The sequence below is a fragment of the Thalassophryne amazonica genome, chromosome 12, assembly GCF_902500255.1.
Source record: "Thalassophryne amazonica chromosome 12, fThaAma1.1, whole genome shotgun sequence".
Taxonomy (NCBI): domain Eukaryota; kingdom Metazoa; phylum Chordata; class Actinopteri; order Batrachoidiformes; family Batrachoididae; genus Thalassophryne; species Thalassophryne amazonica.
Window position 1 is genome coordinate 36687871 of NC_047114.1, and position 18752 is coordinate 36706622.

The 18752-nt window shown below is 39.5% G+C and overlaps 2 protein-coding genes across 4 annotated transcripts in view; one reads left to right on the plus strand and one right to left on the minus strand.

Annotated features, from left to right (window-relative positions):
- Positions 1–1046, plus strand: part of LOC117521988 (UDP-N-acetylglucosamine/UDP-glucose/GDP-mannose transporter-like) — a 21361-nt gene extending 20315 nt beyond the window's left edge. For both annotated transcript variants that reach the window (XM_034183352.1, XM_034183353.1), the window contains one exon: positions 52–1046. In XM_034183352.1, the coding sequence (XP_034039243.1) occupies positions 52–62 (11 nt within the window). In that variant the 3' untranslated portion in view covers positions 63–1046. The remainder of the gene's footprint in view (positions 1–51) is intronic.
- Positions 286–18752, minus strand: part of mier1b (mesoderm induction early response 1b, transcriptional regulator) — a 51354-nt gene continuing 32887 nt past the window's right edge. The window contains exons 9-13 of one of the 2 annotated variants that reach the window (XM_034183349.1): positions 14964–15045; positions 14728–14822; positions 14310–14356; positions 3369–3496; positions 286–1745 (exon numbers count right to left, since the gene is read on the minus strand). In XM_034183349.1, the coding sequence (XP_034039240.1) occupies positions 1432–1745; positions 3369–3496; positions 14310–14356; positions 14728–14822; positions 14964–15045 (666 nt within the window). In that variant the 3' untranslated portion in view covers positions 286–1431. Of the gene's footprint in view, positions 1746–3368; positions 3497–14309; positions 14438–14727; positions 14823–14963; positions 15046–18752 lie in introns of both variants that reach the window. The other variant, XM_034183348.1, reaches the window with a different exon arrangement.

The following is an 18752-nucleotide window of genomic DNA, read 5'->3' on the forward strand; positions in this document are numbered from 1 at the left end:
TGTGCATGCATTATAGTCACATTCCTAAAATGTTTGCTTCTACTTTGATAGAACGGACGTAGACGACAGCACCGTCTCACTGAACTACAGTGTCCACGTTTCAGGATATCTGTGCGCACAAGGATGCGCCTCTTAAAAATTTTTTGTCAAGATGGATTTTTATATGCAGAATGCTGTTTTTATATGGAGCCTGATGGTCATGTTTGACTGCAGGGAGTAAACAATCTTTACATCTGATGTGTCTCTTCAAGTTGACATTCAGCTCAATTAAAGGGATCTTGTAACAATATACTTCATTTTTATTCACGAGTCATTTACAGAGAAAACATTGTGGATCAACACGGAAACAAACATCTTAATTTGCATGGTTGACATTGAAATACAAAGTAAAGCACTTGCACCTTAAACCGATTTGCGGTTGCCCAGATTATCACAGGTTTGTGTTGCTGCTGAAGCCCATTTAAACTGAGACCTTTTCACTCAGAAGGTTCTCTGCAAACAAAGATGCCATAAGGAGCAGGATCACACCGGAATGGGAAGTGCTGGTAAATGGGGGGTGGAGATGGAATGGCTACCTGTTTACATCCATCAGTCAAAGTTCTCGATTAAAAAGCTTACAAGAAAGACCAGAAAAAAAATGCTATAAAAATGTAGCAACTGCTCATGGTAAGAAATCTATACAAACTTTACATTAAAATTCACAACATTCTGTTTAGCAAAAGCAAAGCACTGACTGCAAAAAAAAAATCCCAAAATACAGCCATCTTCAACACGAGATAATACAGGACATCATTGATGTCAGCTGCTTTGCACAAACAAACCTGCAGGGGGAGCCACCTACGGGTTCATTTTCAAGAATCGAACACGAGTGAAAAGTGGAATGCGGCCAGGTTTCATCAGCACGCTTCAGTCAGCAGAAAAATGTACAATCAAAGTGCGACTAAAGTGACTTTTATGACCTGTTAATTTAAGTACATAAACCTTAAAACGGCTGTTTCCTCAAATGTTGCAATGGCACTGACATATCCATTATAGATTTATCCATTTAAAAAAAATAAATATCTTGTTAAAAAATATCAGGTTATTTTCCTTTGAATACAAATAGACTTTCTTTTCTTGGCAAAACTGAGCTCAGTCTCCAGAGAAGTTGTTTAGAAGATGATAGAGCATCTGAAGCTGCGTTGTACTTTGGGAGGAGCTGTGCATGCAGCCACTGCACGGATGGGCGGGGTCTGTGGAGCAGATGGTGCTCCTCCTGGAGTATCAGCTGCAGTTCAGCTAACCATGTTGGTCAAGCTGTTTTCAGTGACCTCTGACCTTGCTGTGAAGTGAGTTTTTAAGGAGGAACGTAAGAGTTGAGGCAGACTCATCCCTTCTTCCAGCCTCTGCCTATTTACCCATAATCATCTATTCGTCAGCATCTGGGAGCGTTCAGTTCTTGTGTGTTCTCGGGGGTTCCACCTCGCTTTGGCTCAGGAGCCCTGCCTCTGTTCTACACCTCTTGGTCAGCCTGTTGTCCATCACTGTGTCTCTGTGGTCTTCAGCGGGCTCCAGAGGTCCGTTTCGGTCGTGGCTTGGCGTGCACAGCTGACCACAGCCATTTGAACTGCTGGCGGAAACGTGGGGAGGCGCTTCCACTAATGGCCGTGAGGGGCCATTGGACTGAATGGTTTCAGGTTTGACTTGAGCTGCAGGGACCAACTGAGTTCCATCTGCAGAGTGACTTGAACTATGGCTTGCAACACCTGGAGAGAAAAGAAACAAGGTTACAGCAAGAAAATGTCTGACTACACCCATGCTCCCCTGTCAATCAACACCTTACGTCATACAGTGTCACATTGATATCAAGATGAACTTTAACCCTTTATCAACTATCGATGCAGAAGATTTAAAGTTTATGCTGCATTGGGTGGAAACCTGGACACTGAATTTCCAGTGTCTAATGATGCCGATGAATTTAAGTCTGTGTGAATGTTGTTTTAACTGTCCAGCAGATATCCAGCAAAACTGAGTGCAGCAGATAACTAAATTGTTCATTACTGGAAACAAGCACCAAAACTGACAAATACTCCTTAGACTAGGGCAGTCCTCAAAAAGTGGGGGGGGGGGGACATGCCCCCCCACTACAAAAAAGTGTAATTGCACATCCACTACAGTAGGTGGCAGTCGCACTCTCATTGTCAAGCGTGTGCGCAGGGAGTATTAAGGATTCTAGCATAATGGAACGCAGCTCTATGTAGGGCTTTTTTCACACTATGGTAGGAGATGAGGAAAGACCGCTGTTTTAAAATGTTGGCAGCTGACAGCATGAAGCCAAATAAATTAAGGCGTCACTTAAAAACATTACACCCCAATCACAGCAATAAGCCGGTTTAAGTTTCTTTTTCAGCAAAAATGTGTTGAATATTACCAGCAATCATCCCGTTTTGTGAATGCTGCTTCATTAAACCAATGCGCATGTTAGCATCCTAGCACCATAGCAGAGGAGCTGAGCAGCAGTCGACATGGTCTCTGTCATGCTCAAGTGCTGCAAAAATAAAAACTAATAAAAAAAAAACATTAAAAAAATCAGCACAAATTGTTTTTTAAATTTTTGTTTTGTCTTTTTATATATTGTGCTCCTGAGTAAGTTCTGATCAATTTGAATTTATTATTTATTGATTTTATTTAATTTTGTTTTTCAGTATCAAATGGCAGTCGGTCAAAAAATGTTAATAGTTTAAAGATTTTTTTTTCAAATGATACTCGAATAAGGACACTGTCAAAGCTTTCTGAAAAACAACCCAGGACGGCCAAGATGGGACATGTCCTGGGAAAACAGGACGTTAGGTCACCCTAACTTAGACATTACTCTTTTGGAGAAAAGAAAAAACTAACAATTGGCCACATGAATTTTCAAAAAGCCAGGTAGGGGTCGACTGAAGAATTACACAAGGGTCAAAAGTTTGGACTCTGTGATTTAATTTTATGGGGTAAAAACAGCAAAAATGGTGACAACGGTTAATTTAATTTCAATCATAAATATTTGGGATATTTATGATCAGACAAATAATGTGGTATAGTTTAATATGATTGGAGCATCTTTTAATTTTGACCCCCACCTGGCTGAATACTGAAAATTTACATGGCCAATCAGTTTTTTTCAAAAGAGTAATGTCAAAGGAGTGTTTGTGTGGAATTTGGTGCTTGTTTCCTCATTTGAAAGATTCCTCTGTAAATACTGTGTTAAATGCTGCACTACTTTGCGTGAAATGTCTTCTACACATTTTTATACCTCATGAAGTTAAAATAATAAATTCTACACCTGGTACCTGGATTGAGTTCCCTGTTTCAGTTCTTAGGTTTGCACTGTGTCCGCGGAGGCTCACCGTTCTGACTGCTGCTGTCTTCCCTCTCGGAGTGACTGGTGCTGCTGCTGGAGTTAGTGGGAGGCGGTGACGCCGCCCTGCTGGATGCTGCGCTCTCCGTCTCATCCAACAGTCTGTCCATGTAGTCTCTGAAAACAAAGCATCATAGCATCTCTTACAACACCAAGTCTTCGTATTGTGCGAAACTCTGATGAACAGTTCGACAAAGTCCAAACAATGACATGCTTTTTGTCACATTGTGTACTTTTTGCCCAGATAGTTTGGTTTCATGTTGCAATGTTGTGTCTGCACTAAAGAACAAGTAATGACGTGACATCATCGATGTAGGCTGCATCTCCCTGCACTTGACACTGATTACATGTACATGTGTGACATAAGATTGTAAATTTGCAGACTGTTCAATCTGGAAGGACAGGGGGACATTCCTTTCCTTGTAGCTGTACCATTATTTCTTACTTTTACTGTCCGCCATGGCAACAAGGACAATGATGTTTTATCTTTAAGGGAAAAAAGAACAGGAGAAAAGAAGTACAGTCACCAGATTTAATGAGGTAAACATGAATTTGATATTAGAGAGGAATTATGTGATAACCTCACAAAAACTTCAAATTTGAATCAATCAATCAATCAATTTTATTTATATAGCGCCAAATCACAACAAACAGTTGCCCCAAGGCGCTTTATATTGTAAGGCAAGGCCATACAATAATTACGTAAAAACCCCAACGGTCAAAACGACCCCCTGTGAGCAAGCACTTGGCGACAGTGGGAAGGGAAAACTCCCTTTTAACAGGAAGAAACCTCCAGCAGAACCAGGCTCAGGGAGGGGCAGTCTTCTGCTGGGACTGGTTGGGGCTGAGGGAGAGAACCAGGAAAAAGACATGCTGTGGAGGGGAGCAGAGATCAATCACTAATGATTAAAGGCAGAGTGGTGCATACAGAGCAAAAAGAGAAACACTCAGTGCATCATGGGAACCCCCCAGCAGTCTAAGTCTATAGCAGCATAACTAAGGGATGGTTCAGGGTCACCTGATCCAGCCCTAACTATAAGCTTTAGCAAAAAGGAAAGTTTTAAGCCTAATCTTAAAAGTAGAGAGGGTGTCTGTCTCCCTGATCCGAATTGGGAGCTGGTTCCACAGGAGAGGAGCCTGAAAGCTGAAGGCTCTGCCTCCCATTCTACTCTTACAAACCCTAGGAACTACAAGTAAGCCTGCAGTCTGACAGCGAAGCGCTCTATTGGGGTGATATGGTACTATGAGGTCCCTAAGATAAGATGGGACCTGATTATTCAAAACCTTATAAGTAAGAAAAAGAATTTTAAATTCTATTCTAGAATTAACAGGAAGCCAATGAAGAGAGGCCAATATGGGTGAGATATGCTCTCTCCTTCTAGTCCCCGTTAGTACTCTAGCTGCAGCATTTTGAATTAACTGAAGGCTTTTCAGGGAACTTTTAGGACAACCTGATAATAATGAATTACAATAGTCCAGCCTAGAGGAAATAAATGCATGAATTAGTTTTTCAGCATCACTCTGAGACAAGACCTTTCTAATTTTAGAGATATTGCGTAAATGCAAAAAAGCAGTCCTACATATTTGTTTAATATGCGCTTTGAATGACATATCCTGATCAAAAATGACTCCAAGATTTCTCACAGTATTACTAGAGGTCAGGGTAATGCCATCCAGAGTAAGGATGTGGTTAGACACCATGTTTCTAAGATTTGTGGGGCCAAGTACAATAACTTCAGTTTTATCTGAGTTTAAAAGCAGGAAATTAGAGACTGAAGTGACCATTAAAGTCAGCGCTTCCTGTTTTAATAGCTTCCTGCTTTAACAAAACAGTGTTAATTTTGTCATCTGTTAGTCATTCACAAACCATTTTTATTTGGTCATGTTTGAGTCGACGAGAAGTCTCTTAATTCTATTCTAGGTTTAGTCATTTTAGTCTTGTTTCAGTTAAGACATTTTAGTCTTTTTGATATAAAAAAGATTATTTCTGATTACCATTTTAGTAAAAAAATAGTGTTTCACACATCTGAAATAAATGTTATCCTTACCTGACAAAATACACTTGTTGAAATATTGAAGGTTAGTAGTGCCCCCCCCAAAAAGTTTTTAAATCCACAAGGCTTCACATCGGATACAATTAGACATTTGGTTTTCTAGTACAGTGCATCTATAAAATATTCAGAGCGCTCATTTTGAAACTCATTTTTTACCCTCAAAATTCTACACACAATACCCCATAATGACAATGGGATTTTATCTGTAGACACACCTGTCTACATATAAGGTCCCACAGTTTACAGTCCATGTCAGAGCACAAACCAAGCATGAAGTCAAAGGAATTGTCTGTAGGCCTCTGAGACAGGATTGTCTTGAAGCACAAATCTGAGAAAGGGTACAGAAACATTTCTGCTGTTTTGAAGGCCCCAATGAGCACAGTGGCCTCTATCATCTGTAAATGGAAGAAGTTCAGATACACAGGACTCTTCCTAGAGCTGGCCACCCGTCTAAACTGAGCAATCGGGGAGAAGGACCTGAGTCAGAGAGGTGACCAAGAACCCGATGGTTACTGTATCAGAGCGCCAGCATTCCTCTGTGGAGAGAGAACATTCCAGAAGGACAACCACCTCTGCAGCAATCCACCAATCAAGCCTGTATGGTAGAGTGGCCAGACACAATGTCTCTGAGTCTTTGTTTTCTCATTGACCCTTGACCTCCTTACACAGGTGAATCCAATCATGAGAAAGGGTATTTAAGGTGGCCATTTGCAAATGTTTCCCCTCTTTGCATCTCTTCTAATGAGTGGCAACATGGGATCTAACGGGATCTGCCGTTAGTTCTCCTCAGGCAGATCCCGAGCAGCCGGGAAAGCAGGCCGACTGGGTGACTGTGAGGAGGAAGCGTAGTCCTAACCAGAAGCCCCGTGTACACCGCCAACCCGTTCACATCTCTAACCGTTTTTCCGCACTCAGCGACACACCCGCCGAGGAACAAACTCTGGTTATTGGCGACTCTGTTTTGAGAAATGTGAAGTTAGCGACACCAGCAACCATAGTCAATTGTCTTCCGGGGGCCAGAGCAGGCGACATTGAAGGAAATTTGAAACTGCTGGCTAAGGCTAAGCGTAAATTTGGTAAGATTGTAATTCACGTCGGCAGTAATGACACCCGGTTACGCCAATCGGAGGTCACTAAAATTAATATTGAATTGGTGTGTAACTTTGCAAAACAATGTCGGACTCTGTAGTTTTCTCTGGGCCCCTCCCCAATCGGACCGGGAGTGACATGTTTAGCCGCATGTTCTCCCTGAATTGCTGGCTGTCTGAGTGGTGTCCAAAAAATGAGGTGGGCTTCATAGATAATTGGCAAAGCTTCTGGGGAAAACCTGGTCTTGTTAGGAGAGACGGCATCCATCCCACTTTGGATGGAGCAGCTCTCATCTCTAGAAATCTGGCCAATTTTCTTAAATCCTCCAAATCGTGACTATCCAGGGTTGGGACCAGGAAGCAGAGTTGTAGTCTTACACACCTCTCTGCAGCTTCTCTCCCCCTGCCATCCCCTCATTAACCCATCCCCGTAGAGACGGTGCCTGCTCCCAGACCACCAATAACCAGCAAAAATCTATTTAAGCATAAAAATTCAAAAAGAAAAAATAATATAGCACCTTCAACTGCACCACAGACTAAAACAGTTAAATGTGGTCTATTAAACATTAGATCTCTCTCTTCTAAGTCCCTGTTAGTAAATGATAGAATAATTGATCAACATATTGCTTTATTCTGCCTTACAGAAACCTGGTTACAGCAGGATGAATATGTTAGTTTAAATGAGTCAACACGGGCCGAGGCGAAGGATTAGCAGCAATCTTCCACTCCAGCTTATTAATTAATCAAAAACCCAGACGGAGCTTTAATTCATTTGAAAGCTTGACTCTTAGTCTTGTCCATCCAAATTGGAAGTCCCAAAAACCAGTTTTATTTGTTATCTATCGTCCACCTGGTCATTACTGTGAGTTTCTCTCTGAATTGTCGGACCTTTTGTCTGACTTAGTGCTTAGCTCAGATAAGATAATTATAGTGGGCGATTTTAACATCCACACAGATGCTGAGAATGACAGCCTCAACACTGCATTTAATCTATTGTTAGACTCGATTGGCTTTGCTCAAAATGTAAATGAGTCCACCCACCACTTTAATCATACCTTAGATCTTGTTCTGACTTATGGTATGGAAATTGAAGACTTAACAGTATTCCCTGAAAACCCCCTTCTGTCTGATCATTTCTTAACATTTACTCTGATGGACTACCCAGCAGTGGGGAATAAGTTTCATTACAGTAGAAGTCCTTCAGAAAGCGCTGTAACTAGGTTTAAGGATATGATTCCTTCTTTATGTTCTCCAATGCCATATACCAACACAGGGCAGAGTAGCTACCTAAACTCTGTGAGTGAGATAGATTATCTCGTCAATAGTTTTATATCCTCACTGAGGACAACTTTGGATGCTGTAGCTCCTCTGAAAAAGAGATCCTTAAATCAGAAGTGCCTGACTCCGTGGTATAACTCACAAACTCGCAGCTTAAAGCAGATAACCCGTAAGTTGGAGAGGAAATGGCGTCTCACTAATTTAGAAAATCTTCACTTAGCCTGGAAAAAGAGTCTGTTGCTCTATAAAAAAGCCCTCCGTAAAGCTAGGACATCTTACTACTCATCACTAATTGAAGAAAATAAGAACAACCCCACGTTTCTTTTCAGCACTGTAGCCAGGCTGACAAAGAGTCAGAGCTCTATTGAGCCGAGTATTCCTTTAACTAGTAATGACTTCATGACTTTCTTTGGTAATAAAATTTTAACTATTAGAGAAAAAATTACTCATAACCATCCCAAAGACATATCGTTCTCTTTGGCTGCTTTCAGTGATGCCGGTATTTGGTTAGACTCTTTCTCTCCGATTGTTCTGCGTTATTTTCATTAGTTACTTCCTCCAAACCATCAACATGTCTATTAGACCCCATTCCTACCAGGCTGCTCAAGGAAGCCCTACCATTAATTAATGCTTCGATCTTAAATATGATCAATCTATCTTTATTAGTTGGCTATGTACCACAGGCTTTTAAGGTGGCAGTAATTAAACCATTATTTAAAAAGCCATCACTTGACCCAGCTATCTTAGCTAATTATAGGCCAATCTCCAACCTTCCTTTTCTCTCAAAAATTCTTGAAAGGGTAGTTGTAAAACAGCTAACTGATCATCTGCAGAGGAATGGTCTATTTGAAGAGTTTCAGTCAGGGTTAAGAATTCATCATAGTACAGAAACAGCATTAGTGAAGGTTACAAATGATCTTCTTATGGCCTCAGACAGTGGACTCATCTCTGTGCTTGTTCTGTTAGACCTCAATGCTGCTTTTGATACTGTTGACCATAAAATGTTATTACAGAGATTAGAGCATGCCATAGGTATTAAAGGCACTCACTGCGCTGCGGTGGTTTGAATCATATTTATCTAAGAGATTACAATTTGTTCATGTAAATGGGGAATCTTCTTCACAGACTAAGGTTAATTATGGAGTTCCACAAGGTTCTGTGCTAGGACCAATTTTATTCACTTTATACATGCTTCCCTTAGGCAGTATTATTAGACAGCATTGCTTAAATTTTCATTGTTACGCAGATGATACCCAGCTTTATCTATCCATGAAGCCAGAGGACACACACCAATTAGCTAAACTGCAGGATTGTCTTACAGACATAAAGACATGGATGACCTCTAATTTCCTGCTTTTAAACTCAGATAAAACTGAAGTTATTGTACTTGGCCCCACAAATCTTAGAAACATGGTGTCTAACCAGATCCTTACTCTGGATGGCATTACCCTGACCTCTAGTAATACTGTGAGAAATCTTGGAGTCATTTTTGATCAGGATATGTCATTCAATGCGCATATTAAACAATATCTCTAAAATTAGAAAGGTCTTGTCTCAGAGTGATGCTGAAAAACTAATTCATGCATTTATTTCCTCTAGGCTGGACTATTGTAATTCATTATTATCAGGTTGTCCTAAACGTTCCCTGAAAAGCATTCAGTTAATTCAAAATGCTGCAGCTAGAGTACTGACAGGGACTAGAAGGAGAGAGCATATCTCACCCATATTGGCCTCTCTTCATTGGCTTCCTGTTAATTCTAGAATAGAATTTAAAATTCTTCTTCTTACTTATAAGGTTTTGAATAATCAGGTCCCATCTTATCTTAGGGACCTCATAGTACCATATCACCCCAATAGAGCGCTTCGCTCTCAGACTGCAGGCTTACTTGTAGTTCCTAGGGTTTGTAAGAGTAGAATGGGAGGCAGAGCCTTCAGCTTTCAGGCTCCTCTCCTCTGGAACCAGCTCCCAATTCGGATCAGGGAGACAAACACCCTCTCTACTTTTAAGATTAGGCTTAAAACTTTCCTTTTTGCTAAAGCTTATAGTTAGGGCTAGATCAGGTGACCCTGAACCATCCTTTAGTTATGCTGCTATAGACATAGACTGCTGGGGGGGTTCCCATGATGCACTGAGTGTTTCTTTCTCTTTTTGCTCTGTATGCACCACTCTGCATTTAATCATTAGTGATTGGTCTCTGCTCCCCTCCACAGCATGTCTTTTTCCTGGTCCTCTCCCTCAGCCCCAACCAGTCCCAGCAGAAGACTGCCCCTCCCTGAGCCTGGTTCTGCTGGAGGTTTCTTCCTGTTAAAAGGGAGTTTTTCCTTCCCACTGTCGCCAAGTGCTTGCTCACAGGGGGTCGTTTTGACCGTTGGGGTTTTTCCGTAATTATTGTATGGCTTTGCCTTACAATATAAAGCGCCTTGGGGCAACTGTTTGTTGTGATTTGGCGCTATATAAATAAAATTGATTTAATTTGATTTGGAAGCCTCTAAACAACTCTCAAATGACCTGAAAACAAAGATTGTTCAACATCATGGATTAGGAGAAGGACAGAAAAAGCTATTGCAGAGATTTCAGCTGTCAGTTTCCACTCTGAGGAACATAGTGAGGAAATGGAAGACTGCAGGCACAGTACTAGTTCCAGCCAGAAGTGGCAGGCCAAGAAATATCTCAGATAAGCTGAAGCGAAGGATGGTGAGAACAGTCATAGTGAACCCTCAGACCTGCTCCAAAGACCTACAACATGATCTTGCTGCAGATAGTGTCTATGTGCATCGTTCAACTATACAGCGCACTTTGCAGAAGGAGATGCTGGATGAGAGAGTAATGCAGAGGAAGCCTTTTCTGCATACACGCTTGAGGTATGCTAAAGCACATTTGGACAAGCCAGCTTCATTTTGGAATAAGGTGCTGTGGACATAAAAAGGTACGGTATGCATGGCTGAAAAAAAGAGCACAGCATTCCACGAAAAACACTTGCTACCTACAGTAAAATTTGGAGGTGGTTCCATCATGCTATGTGGCTGTGTGGCCAGTGCAGGTACTGGGAATCTTGTTAAAATTGAGGGTCACACGGATTCCAGTCAATATCAGCAGATTCTTGAGAACAGAATGACTGACAAAGCTGAAGTTGCGCCGGGGCTGGATCTTTCAACAAGACAACGACCCTAAACACTGCACAAAATCTGTTAAGGCATTCATGCAGAGGAACAAGTACAATGTTCTGGAATGGCCATCTCAGTCCCCAGACCTGAATATTACTGAAAATCTGTGGTGTGATTTTAAGCGGGCTGTCCATGCTCGGAAACCAACAAACCTGAGATGTTTTGTGAAGAAAAATGGTCCAAAATACCTTCAACCAGAATCCAGACTCTCACTGGAAGATATAGGAAGCATTTACAGGCTGTTATTTCTGCAAAAGGAGGATCTACTAAATATTCATGTATTTTTTTCTGTTGGGGTGCCCAAATTTATGCACCTGCCTAATTTTGTTTAAAGAATTATTGCAGACTTTCTGTAAATCCTATAAACTTCATTTCACTTCTCAAATATCAAATGTTTGTCTGCTATAGGGATGGGTATTGATAAGATTTTATCAATATCGATGCCATTATCAATTCTGCTTATCGATCCCCTTATCGATACCTCTTGTGAATTTTGTACTAAAAGTAGGCTTTACAGGTTTTCTGTGTATTTCATTGAGTCTTAAAGTAAATAAATATGAAATTGGTCACTGCATCCTTGATCACTGGACATAAATAAAAACAAAACGGTGTTTCGCTTTGAAGTTATTAATTCCGACTGGATTCTATCGTTCTAACTTGACTCGGCAGTGAGCTGCGCAGCGTTTGGAGCTGTGTGAACAGAATGGAGGACGATTCTCGTTTCTTTCTCGCAACAAGACAGGAGTCCCAGTTAGTAACTTTAATCCGCACAAAAGTGACTCATGATTTCACATATTCAGGGATGAAAGGGGTGAAAAACAAAAAAAAGCTGAAACCCAAAATTACCCCCCAATACCATGTGCACAAAAATGTTTGAATTCTAGAAGCTCTGAAACACAATCTGGGGCTATTCCAGACAATAAACTGCAGTGAGTGTAGCATCCATTTAGTGAGAAAAAAAAAAAACTTTCCTTATTCAAATTCATTCCAGTAGTATTCTGCTCTTACAAGGATGCAGCAGTTTTCTAGCTTGGCAGATAGTTCTGGATGAAATCACTGAAGAAATTAACACATTGAAAATGTGGTTTGACCGAAATAAACTGTCATTAAACTTAAATAAGACAGGGATGAAATGGAGGTGTAAGAGTCACTAGGTGTTCACAGGAAACATTTATTTCTGTATGTATGTATGTATTTATTTATGTATGTTCATTGTTAGTTGGTTTTATATTTTCTGTTGTGTTTTTTTTTTCAGGTTCTTTTTGTCTCTTTCTCTAAATTGTTGTTGTTTATTGTTGTTCTATAAAATTGTTTATAGTCATTAGATTAGTCATTATTACTATTATTGTTGTGCTTGCTATTATTAATATATAAACAAAAATAAATTTAGAAAAATATTACAATTTGTAATACATTTGACTCTTACAACAACAAATGCTTGACAGCTGCAACTGCTTAATGCTAACTAACTATGTAACATTGAAAATGCCAGACATGCTAACGTGTTAGCATCGGTCCCGTTTTTAAGCTATAAAATACATCTATCAACTGTTTCAGAAGACCATAACAGGTCGGTTTAACATAAAAAAGGTAAATAATACTCACAGCCATATGCTCTTTAGGGTTTTAGTGGGGGAAAGCAAAAAAATAAAAAATAACGAAGCAATGATCGAAGCACTGCTTTGATTTGCGAATCACTGCCACGCTGCAGAAAAGTTGATTACAGACCCGCTACAGGGTCTGTAATCAATGTAGAGAAATGATAATTTTCCTGACAAACACCCCAAAAACAACGGCCACTCTGAAGGACTAAGGGAATCGTTAAGTAAAAAGGTCATTGATGTCGGTGGATCGAACCATTTCTTAACGATACCCGAAAGAAACCGGTTCTCGATACCCACCTCTAGTCTGCTATATGATATATTTAACCGAAATTGCTGATCCAAACAACCAATGATTTATAAAGGAAAATTGTGAAAATTATCAGGCGTACCTAAACTTTTCACATACAACTGTACATGTGATTTCTTAGGTTTTTTTTTTAAATAAATTTGCAAAAAAAAAACAAAAAAACACAACAACAAAAAGCAACTTATTTCAAGCTGTCATTATGGGGTGTTGAGAAGAATTTACTCCATTTTGGAATAAGGCTGCAACATAATAAAACATGAAAAAAAACTTAAGCGCCGTGAATACTTTCTGGATGCAGTGTGTGTGGGTGGATGTGTGCGTATATATATATATATATATATATATATACATATATATATATATATACACACACACACACACACGGTCAGTTTATTAGGTACACCTATTCAATTGCATGTTAACCCAAATCACTAATCAGGCAATCACAAAGCAGCAATACAATGGATATAGGCATCCAGGCGTGAAGATGACTTCAAACTAAGCATCAGAATGGGGAAGAAAAAGGATTTAAGTGACTCTGAACATGGCATGGTTGTTGGTGTCAATATGGGCTGGTCTGAGTATTTCAGAAACTGCTGACCTATTGGGATTTTCACACACACCCATCTCTGGGGTTTACAGAAAACGGAAAAAAAAATAAATAAATAAACAAAAAAGAGGAGATATCCAGTGAGCAGCAGTTGCATGGATGAAAATGCTTTGTTGATGTCAGAGGAGAACAGGCAGACTGGTTGAATGGGCGACTACTTGATGCTATCATGTCAATAAGGACCAACATCTCCTCGTTTAAGCTATACCATGAAGAATTAAGGCATCTCTAAAAGTAAAAGAGGGTCCAACTCAGCACAAGCAATATACATGTATGTGTGGAAAGTACAAAAACATTACTTAATTTCAAGTAGCTGTAATATTAAAACTTATTGGATATGTTTAAAAATATGATGACTTCAGATACATTAACTCAGCGCGGTGGTAACGTGAGACTTTTTTTAAATCCTGCTGTACGCATCAGTACAACAACAATTGATTAGAGTGTTATCATTGATGTGCAGAGCCTGTTGGGTGAACAAAGAATGGTGAAACTTTGCTGCACTTAAGTTGCTCTGAAACAATAAAAAGAAAAGGACACACCCTCCGTCATGATCGACAAACAATATACTATTTGTGTAAGTATTTCCCATAGTAAAGTACATCAAAAGACAAAAACTGAATGAATGACCTCTCTGGTTTCTTCATGTTTCAGTTAACATCGGGGCAGTCTTCAAACTGGCAGCATTATTAAAATTATGTATTAGGATCAATCAATATGGAAAAAATATTGTGATATCTGTTGTCATATCACCCAGCCCTATTTCAATGTTTAAAAAATGTGGATAATGTAAAAATAAAAATCAAATATCCGAGTGAACTTACGTGACACCAGGGTGAAGGTTGTATTTCCTTTTCCCAAGTCTGGTTTGCTGTGCAAAGAAATCATAACGCTCAGACTTCTTCCACATGTAATAAAAGGCCACACATTCTCCTACAGACCTAGTTCTGACCTGAAAAATTTAATTCAGCAGACATGAAATAGTGATTATTACCATTGTCTGTCAAGACAGATGCAAAATAATTTCAAATAGGAGACAAATCAAATAAGACTATGACTTTATCAAGAAAATATTTAAAGATGCTTTACTACTTTTAATTTGTCTCAAAATTTGCCACGGTCAAGATGGTGCACATTCCACTTTGATCACTCACATAACACCAAACACAGCACAGATCATAGAGATCGTAGTGATCACATTCAAAAATATTGGATAGTCAAGATGCTTGATGTGACTCTTACCTTGTTGCCCTGTATTAAGTGAAAGTCTTTGCCATATACTTTTAGTCCTTGCTCAAAATTTCTACATTCCTCTTCGGTCCAGACGGCCAGCTCCTCTGTTGGGGGGGATACTTGTGGTTACGATATTTGTACAATAAAATAAGTACACAGGATCTCAGTACTATCAGAAGATAAAAAACAGAGGATGATAATGTAAAAATTATTATAATTTTTTTTTTTTTAGACGTGCCATTTACCTCTGGCTGCTTTTACATTGAACCGAAGTCTTCTTAAAGCTTCCTCTGTGTCAAAGTCACATTTCACCAGTTCATATAAAGCCTGCAGACACAGGACCACCACATACAGTTGTAGTCAGAAGGTAACACACTGATCACGGACATGAAAGTTGTGGTAAAATTTCATACGTGTGTCTTCATAAAATACATCTTATTGTTGTGCTGCTGGTTTTCCTGAGATTAGTTTTGTTGTTGCATTGCTAAAACATCCCAACCCCAGGTTTATTTCTGTGTCCGTGTCATAAGCTGTAAACTTTAGTCGAGGCTCATTGCATGGAAAAAATACAGTATGAGGTCCAAAAACACAAAAGCTAAAGTCAAGTGATGTGCTCACTATTTATAAAATCCTACCATTGTCCTGTAAAGCTTGACCACGGGTTAGAAACATTTCACAATTTTTTTTTCTGTAAAATATGAGTTTTACCAATGTGTAGGTACAGTGCATCCAGAAAGTATTCACAGTGCTTCACTTTGTCCACATTTTGTTATGGTACAGCCTTATTCCAAAATAAATTCATTTTCCCCCTCAAAATTGTACTCACAACACCCCATAATGACAACATGAAAAAAGGTTGTTTTTTCTTTTTTTTTGGGGGGGGGGGGGGGGGGAGATTTTGTTTTTTTTTGCAAATTTATTAAAAATAAAAACTAAAGCCTGGGTCCCACCTAGGGTGGTTCAAAAAAATAAAAGTTGGAAATTCATTACTCTCACCCCTTCATTTTATGATGCTTTGGGAAAAAAGAAAGCCTGCCAAATATTTTTGTCATACATTAATATTTAGAGGTAGCACATCATAGCTGAAGGTTGTAAATATATCAGTTATCGCTGCCCGAGTGCCCGTGCAATAGGTTATCCATTATCCAGTATCTAATCACATCACTTATAAAGAGGATAGAAGTTAACCACCTGAGTGTAACTAAAGTATAATTTTATATTCAATTTAAAACTATACCTGGGTTTAAATATTTCTCACAAACAACATACTTTCAAAAATGTTATTTTAGGCTACAAGCTGAAAATTTTGCTTCAATTCACAGCTTCTTTTCTTTCAGATCTTTGGTGATGGTGAATCTAAATGAGATAAATGTAAAAAGAGACACTTGCTGACTTAACATGCTTAACCATTAACTGGAAACTTCAGTAAAACATGTCAGCTACTAGAAGAAGAACATTTGTATACCTTATTGGTTCCACTGACTGAAATAAAGGGAAACAAACTGCCCTCAAATGGGCAAATACTCAAGGTATTTTTCTTCAAACACACTGATTTGAAGAAAACTGTCCATGATGCTGCTGTGTCCTCTATAGACATGGCAATTCCTTTTTGGGAGAGAGCTAGAATCCCACTGAGGGCAAAGCAGCATCTGATCACAAAGTTAGAAAAGGTGTTCGGAAAATGGAAAACACTGAAAAAGACCAAGAATCGCAATACAGACAAGCAGAAGCAAGATGAAACAGTGTTTTGTGAATCTTTGGAGGACTTGTTTGACATGGCACATCAGGATGAAGATAAAATACAAACTGCCAAAGAACAAAGAGCAGAAAAAAAGGAAAGCTGCAGAAGCAAAATACAAAGAGAAACTGGAGGAGCCTGGACTATCTAATGTCTCACTACCTTACACTGTCTCCAGCCAGAGTGAAGAGAACACAGAAAGTCCAGATGAAGAATTTGTTATGCCAGTGCCACAAAAAGCCAGTAAAATTAAAGCTGTTGTAACACCAGGACTTGCAGCAGCATTGGATAGGACCAAAACAACAGACAGAAGTGCCACCTATATTCTGACTGAAACGGCAGCAAGTCTTGGTCATGATGCAAGCAACTTAAATATCATTATCATGTAAAGGATGTTCTCTTATGTTACACAGCTGTATAATTGGTTCTTGTGCTGATTCATACATTTTTGAATATTAAGTACTGCAAGGCATAAAGAATATTATTGTTTGGAGTTAGATCAAAATATATGTGTATGTGGAAATATATAAAGCTTAGACTTATTTAAATTGATCAATAATGAAACAGTATTTCATCAATAAAATGAAAACGCAATGTTTGATTGTTACAAAATCTTCGCTACCCCAGTATGTAGGTATTGTAGGAGCATGATACATGTACGAGAAGAACTGCATCTCACAATTCATGTTTTAGTGTTAACTATATTATGGGATATGAAAAGATATGATTTTCCAATGTATTGCCATAATTTCTGTCCTGACATATCAATATTAAACTGACAGAAATAATTTGGAAATATCTGGAAATGACCATACTATATGACAAAGTTATTGCGAGCAAAATCTTTAAGGGCTGTGTGCTACCAGTAAAAATTATTAGAGTTTTATGAAATTGTACATGATGTGTTTTTATGTTAGGTACAACAAATTTAGAGGGTGAGATGAAGTTTTTTGAAAAAAACATTTTTGACCATTTTTATGGACCACCCTAGTCCCACTGAATAATAAGCCACGAATAATGAGCCATTCATGGGTGTGTCAGCGATTATTCGAAGAATAACCCACATTTTCATCTATCACATATCCGCTATGAAGGTTCCTCTACATGTGCCTCTCTGTACCCCGCATGTGTCACGTAGCAGCCTCTAGTGAGCTACGACCAACCTGTCATTAGAGCCTCAAAAGGCTCGCATCAGCCACACTAAGCCATGTAGTGCTGTGATAACCCCATGTTGGCGCATGTTTAGGCATGGGTTTGGTCCAAACCTCCAGCCCTCCCACACCTGGTCCCTTTAAAGTGTGGGTTTTCAATTCATAGATTCACAGCAGCATTTAAAGATGACACATTTTTTAAATGCAGTCCAAAAATAGACGCTCCAGTACAGACCCGCAGTTGCGCAATGTGTGCCAGGCTGATGTCCACCTGTAATGCACCAGACCAGCTAGAACCAAACCAAGGGTTCTTGGACAGTTATTTCTTCCACGGCTTTAAACACGCATTCACTTTCACGCAGTCATCCAAATTTTAACTTTGTGTTTATCCAATATTGACTGAAATATCACTCTTTTGTGACCTGGCGTTCTGCTTAAATGCTCATTTGGAGCGTGATGAGTCACTGCCTCAGTGCGCACACACAGCAGATCTCATGTGATCCATTAACAAGATATTAAATCAACTACAGACATACCTTAACAGCTAAGAACTGTTTTATCAAGCTATAAAAACATTAAAAATAGTTACCTTAAGCTGTTCAAACTACATTCCATATGGAGCAGGAAAGTGAGGAAAAAAGCATCCAGATGAAACAGTCCTCTGTGATTCCAGAAGCGATCAGAGGTGTTTTCAGCATCCAAGGTTTGGCAGAAAATGATTAATCTGCTACAAAATAATTATTTTATATAGAGCATCCAGCACACAGAGCAGGTGGAATTGTGTGCGCAAGAGGGCAGCCGCTCCAAAAATAGGCTCTCAGGTCCTGCGTAGCTGCGAGGCGCACGAATAATGGGGTTTTAGCAGACTCATAAGCACCACCCACATGCCTCTAAGTCGTCGCAGTAACTCATACACAAACTGCGCTACGCTGTTGTTGCTAAATTTTGAACTTCTTGAAATTAGCACCAAGCTCAGAGAGGAGCCTCGTTAATTGAAGATAATGCCCCTCAAGTCTCAGCCTCAAGTCTTCTTGAATATGATGCCACAAGCTTGGTGCACCTATCGTTGGGCAGTTTTGCCCGTTCTTCTTTGCAGCACCTCTCAAGCTCCATCAGGTTGGATGGGGAGGGTCGGTGCACAGCCA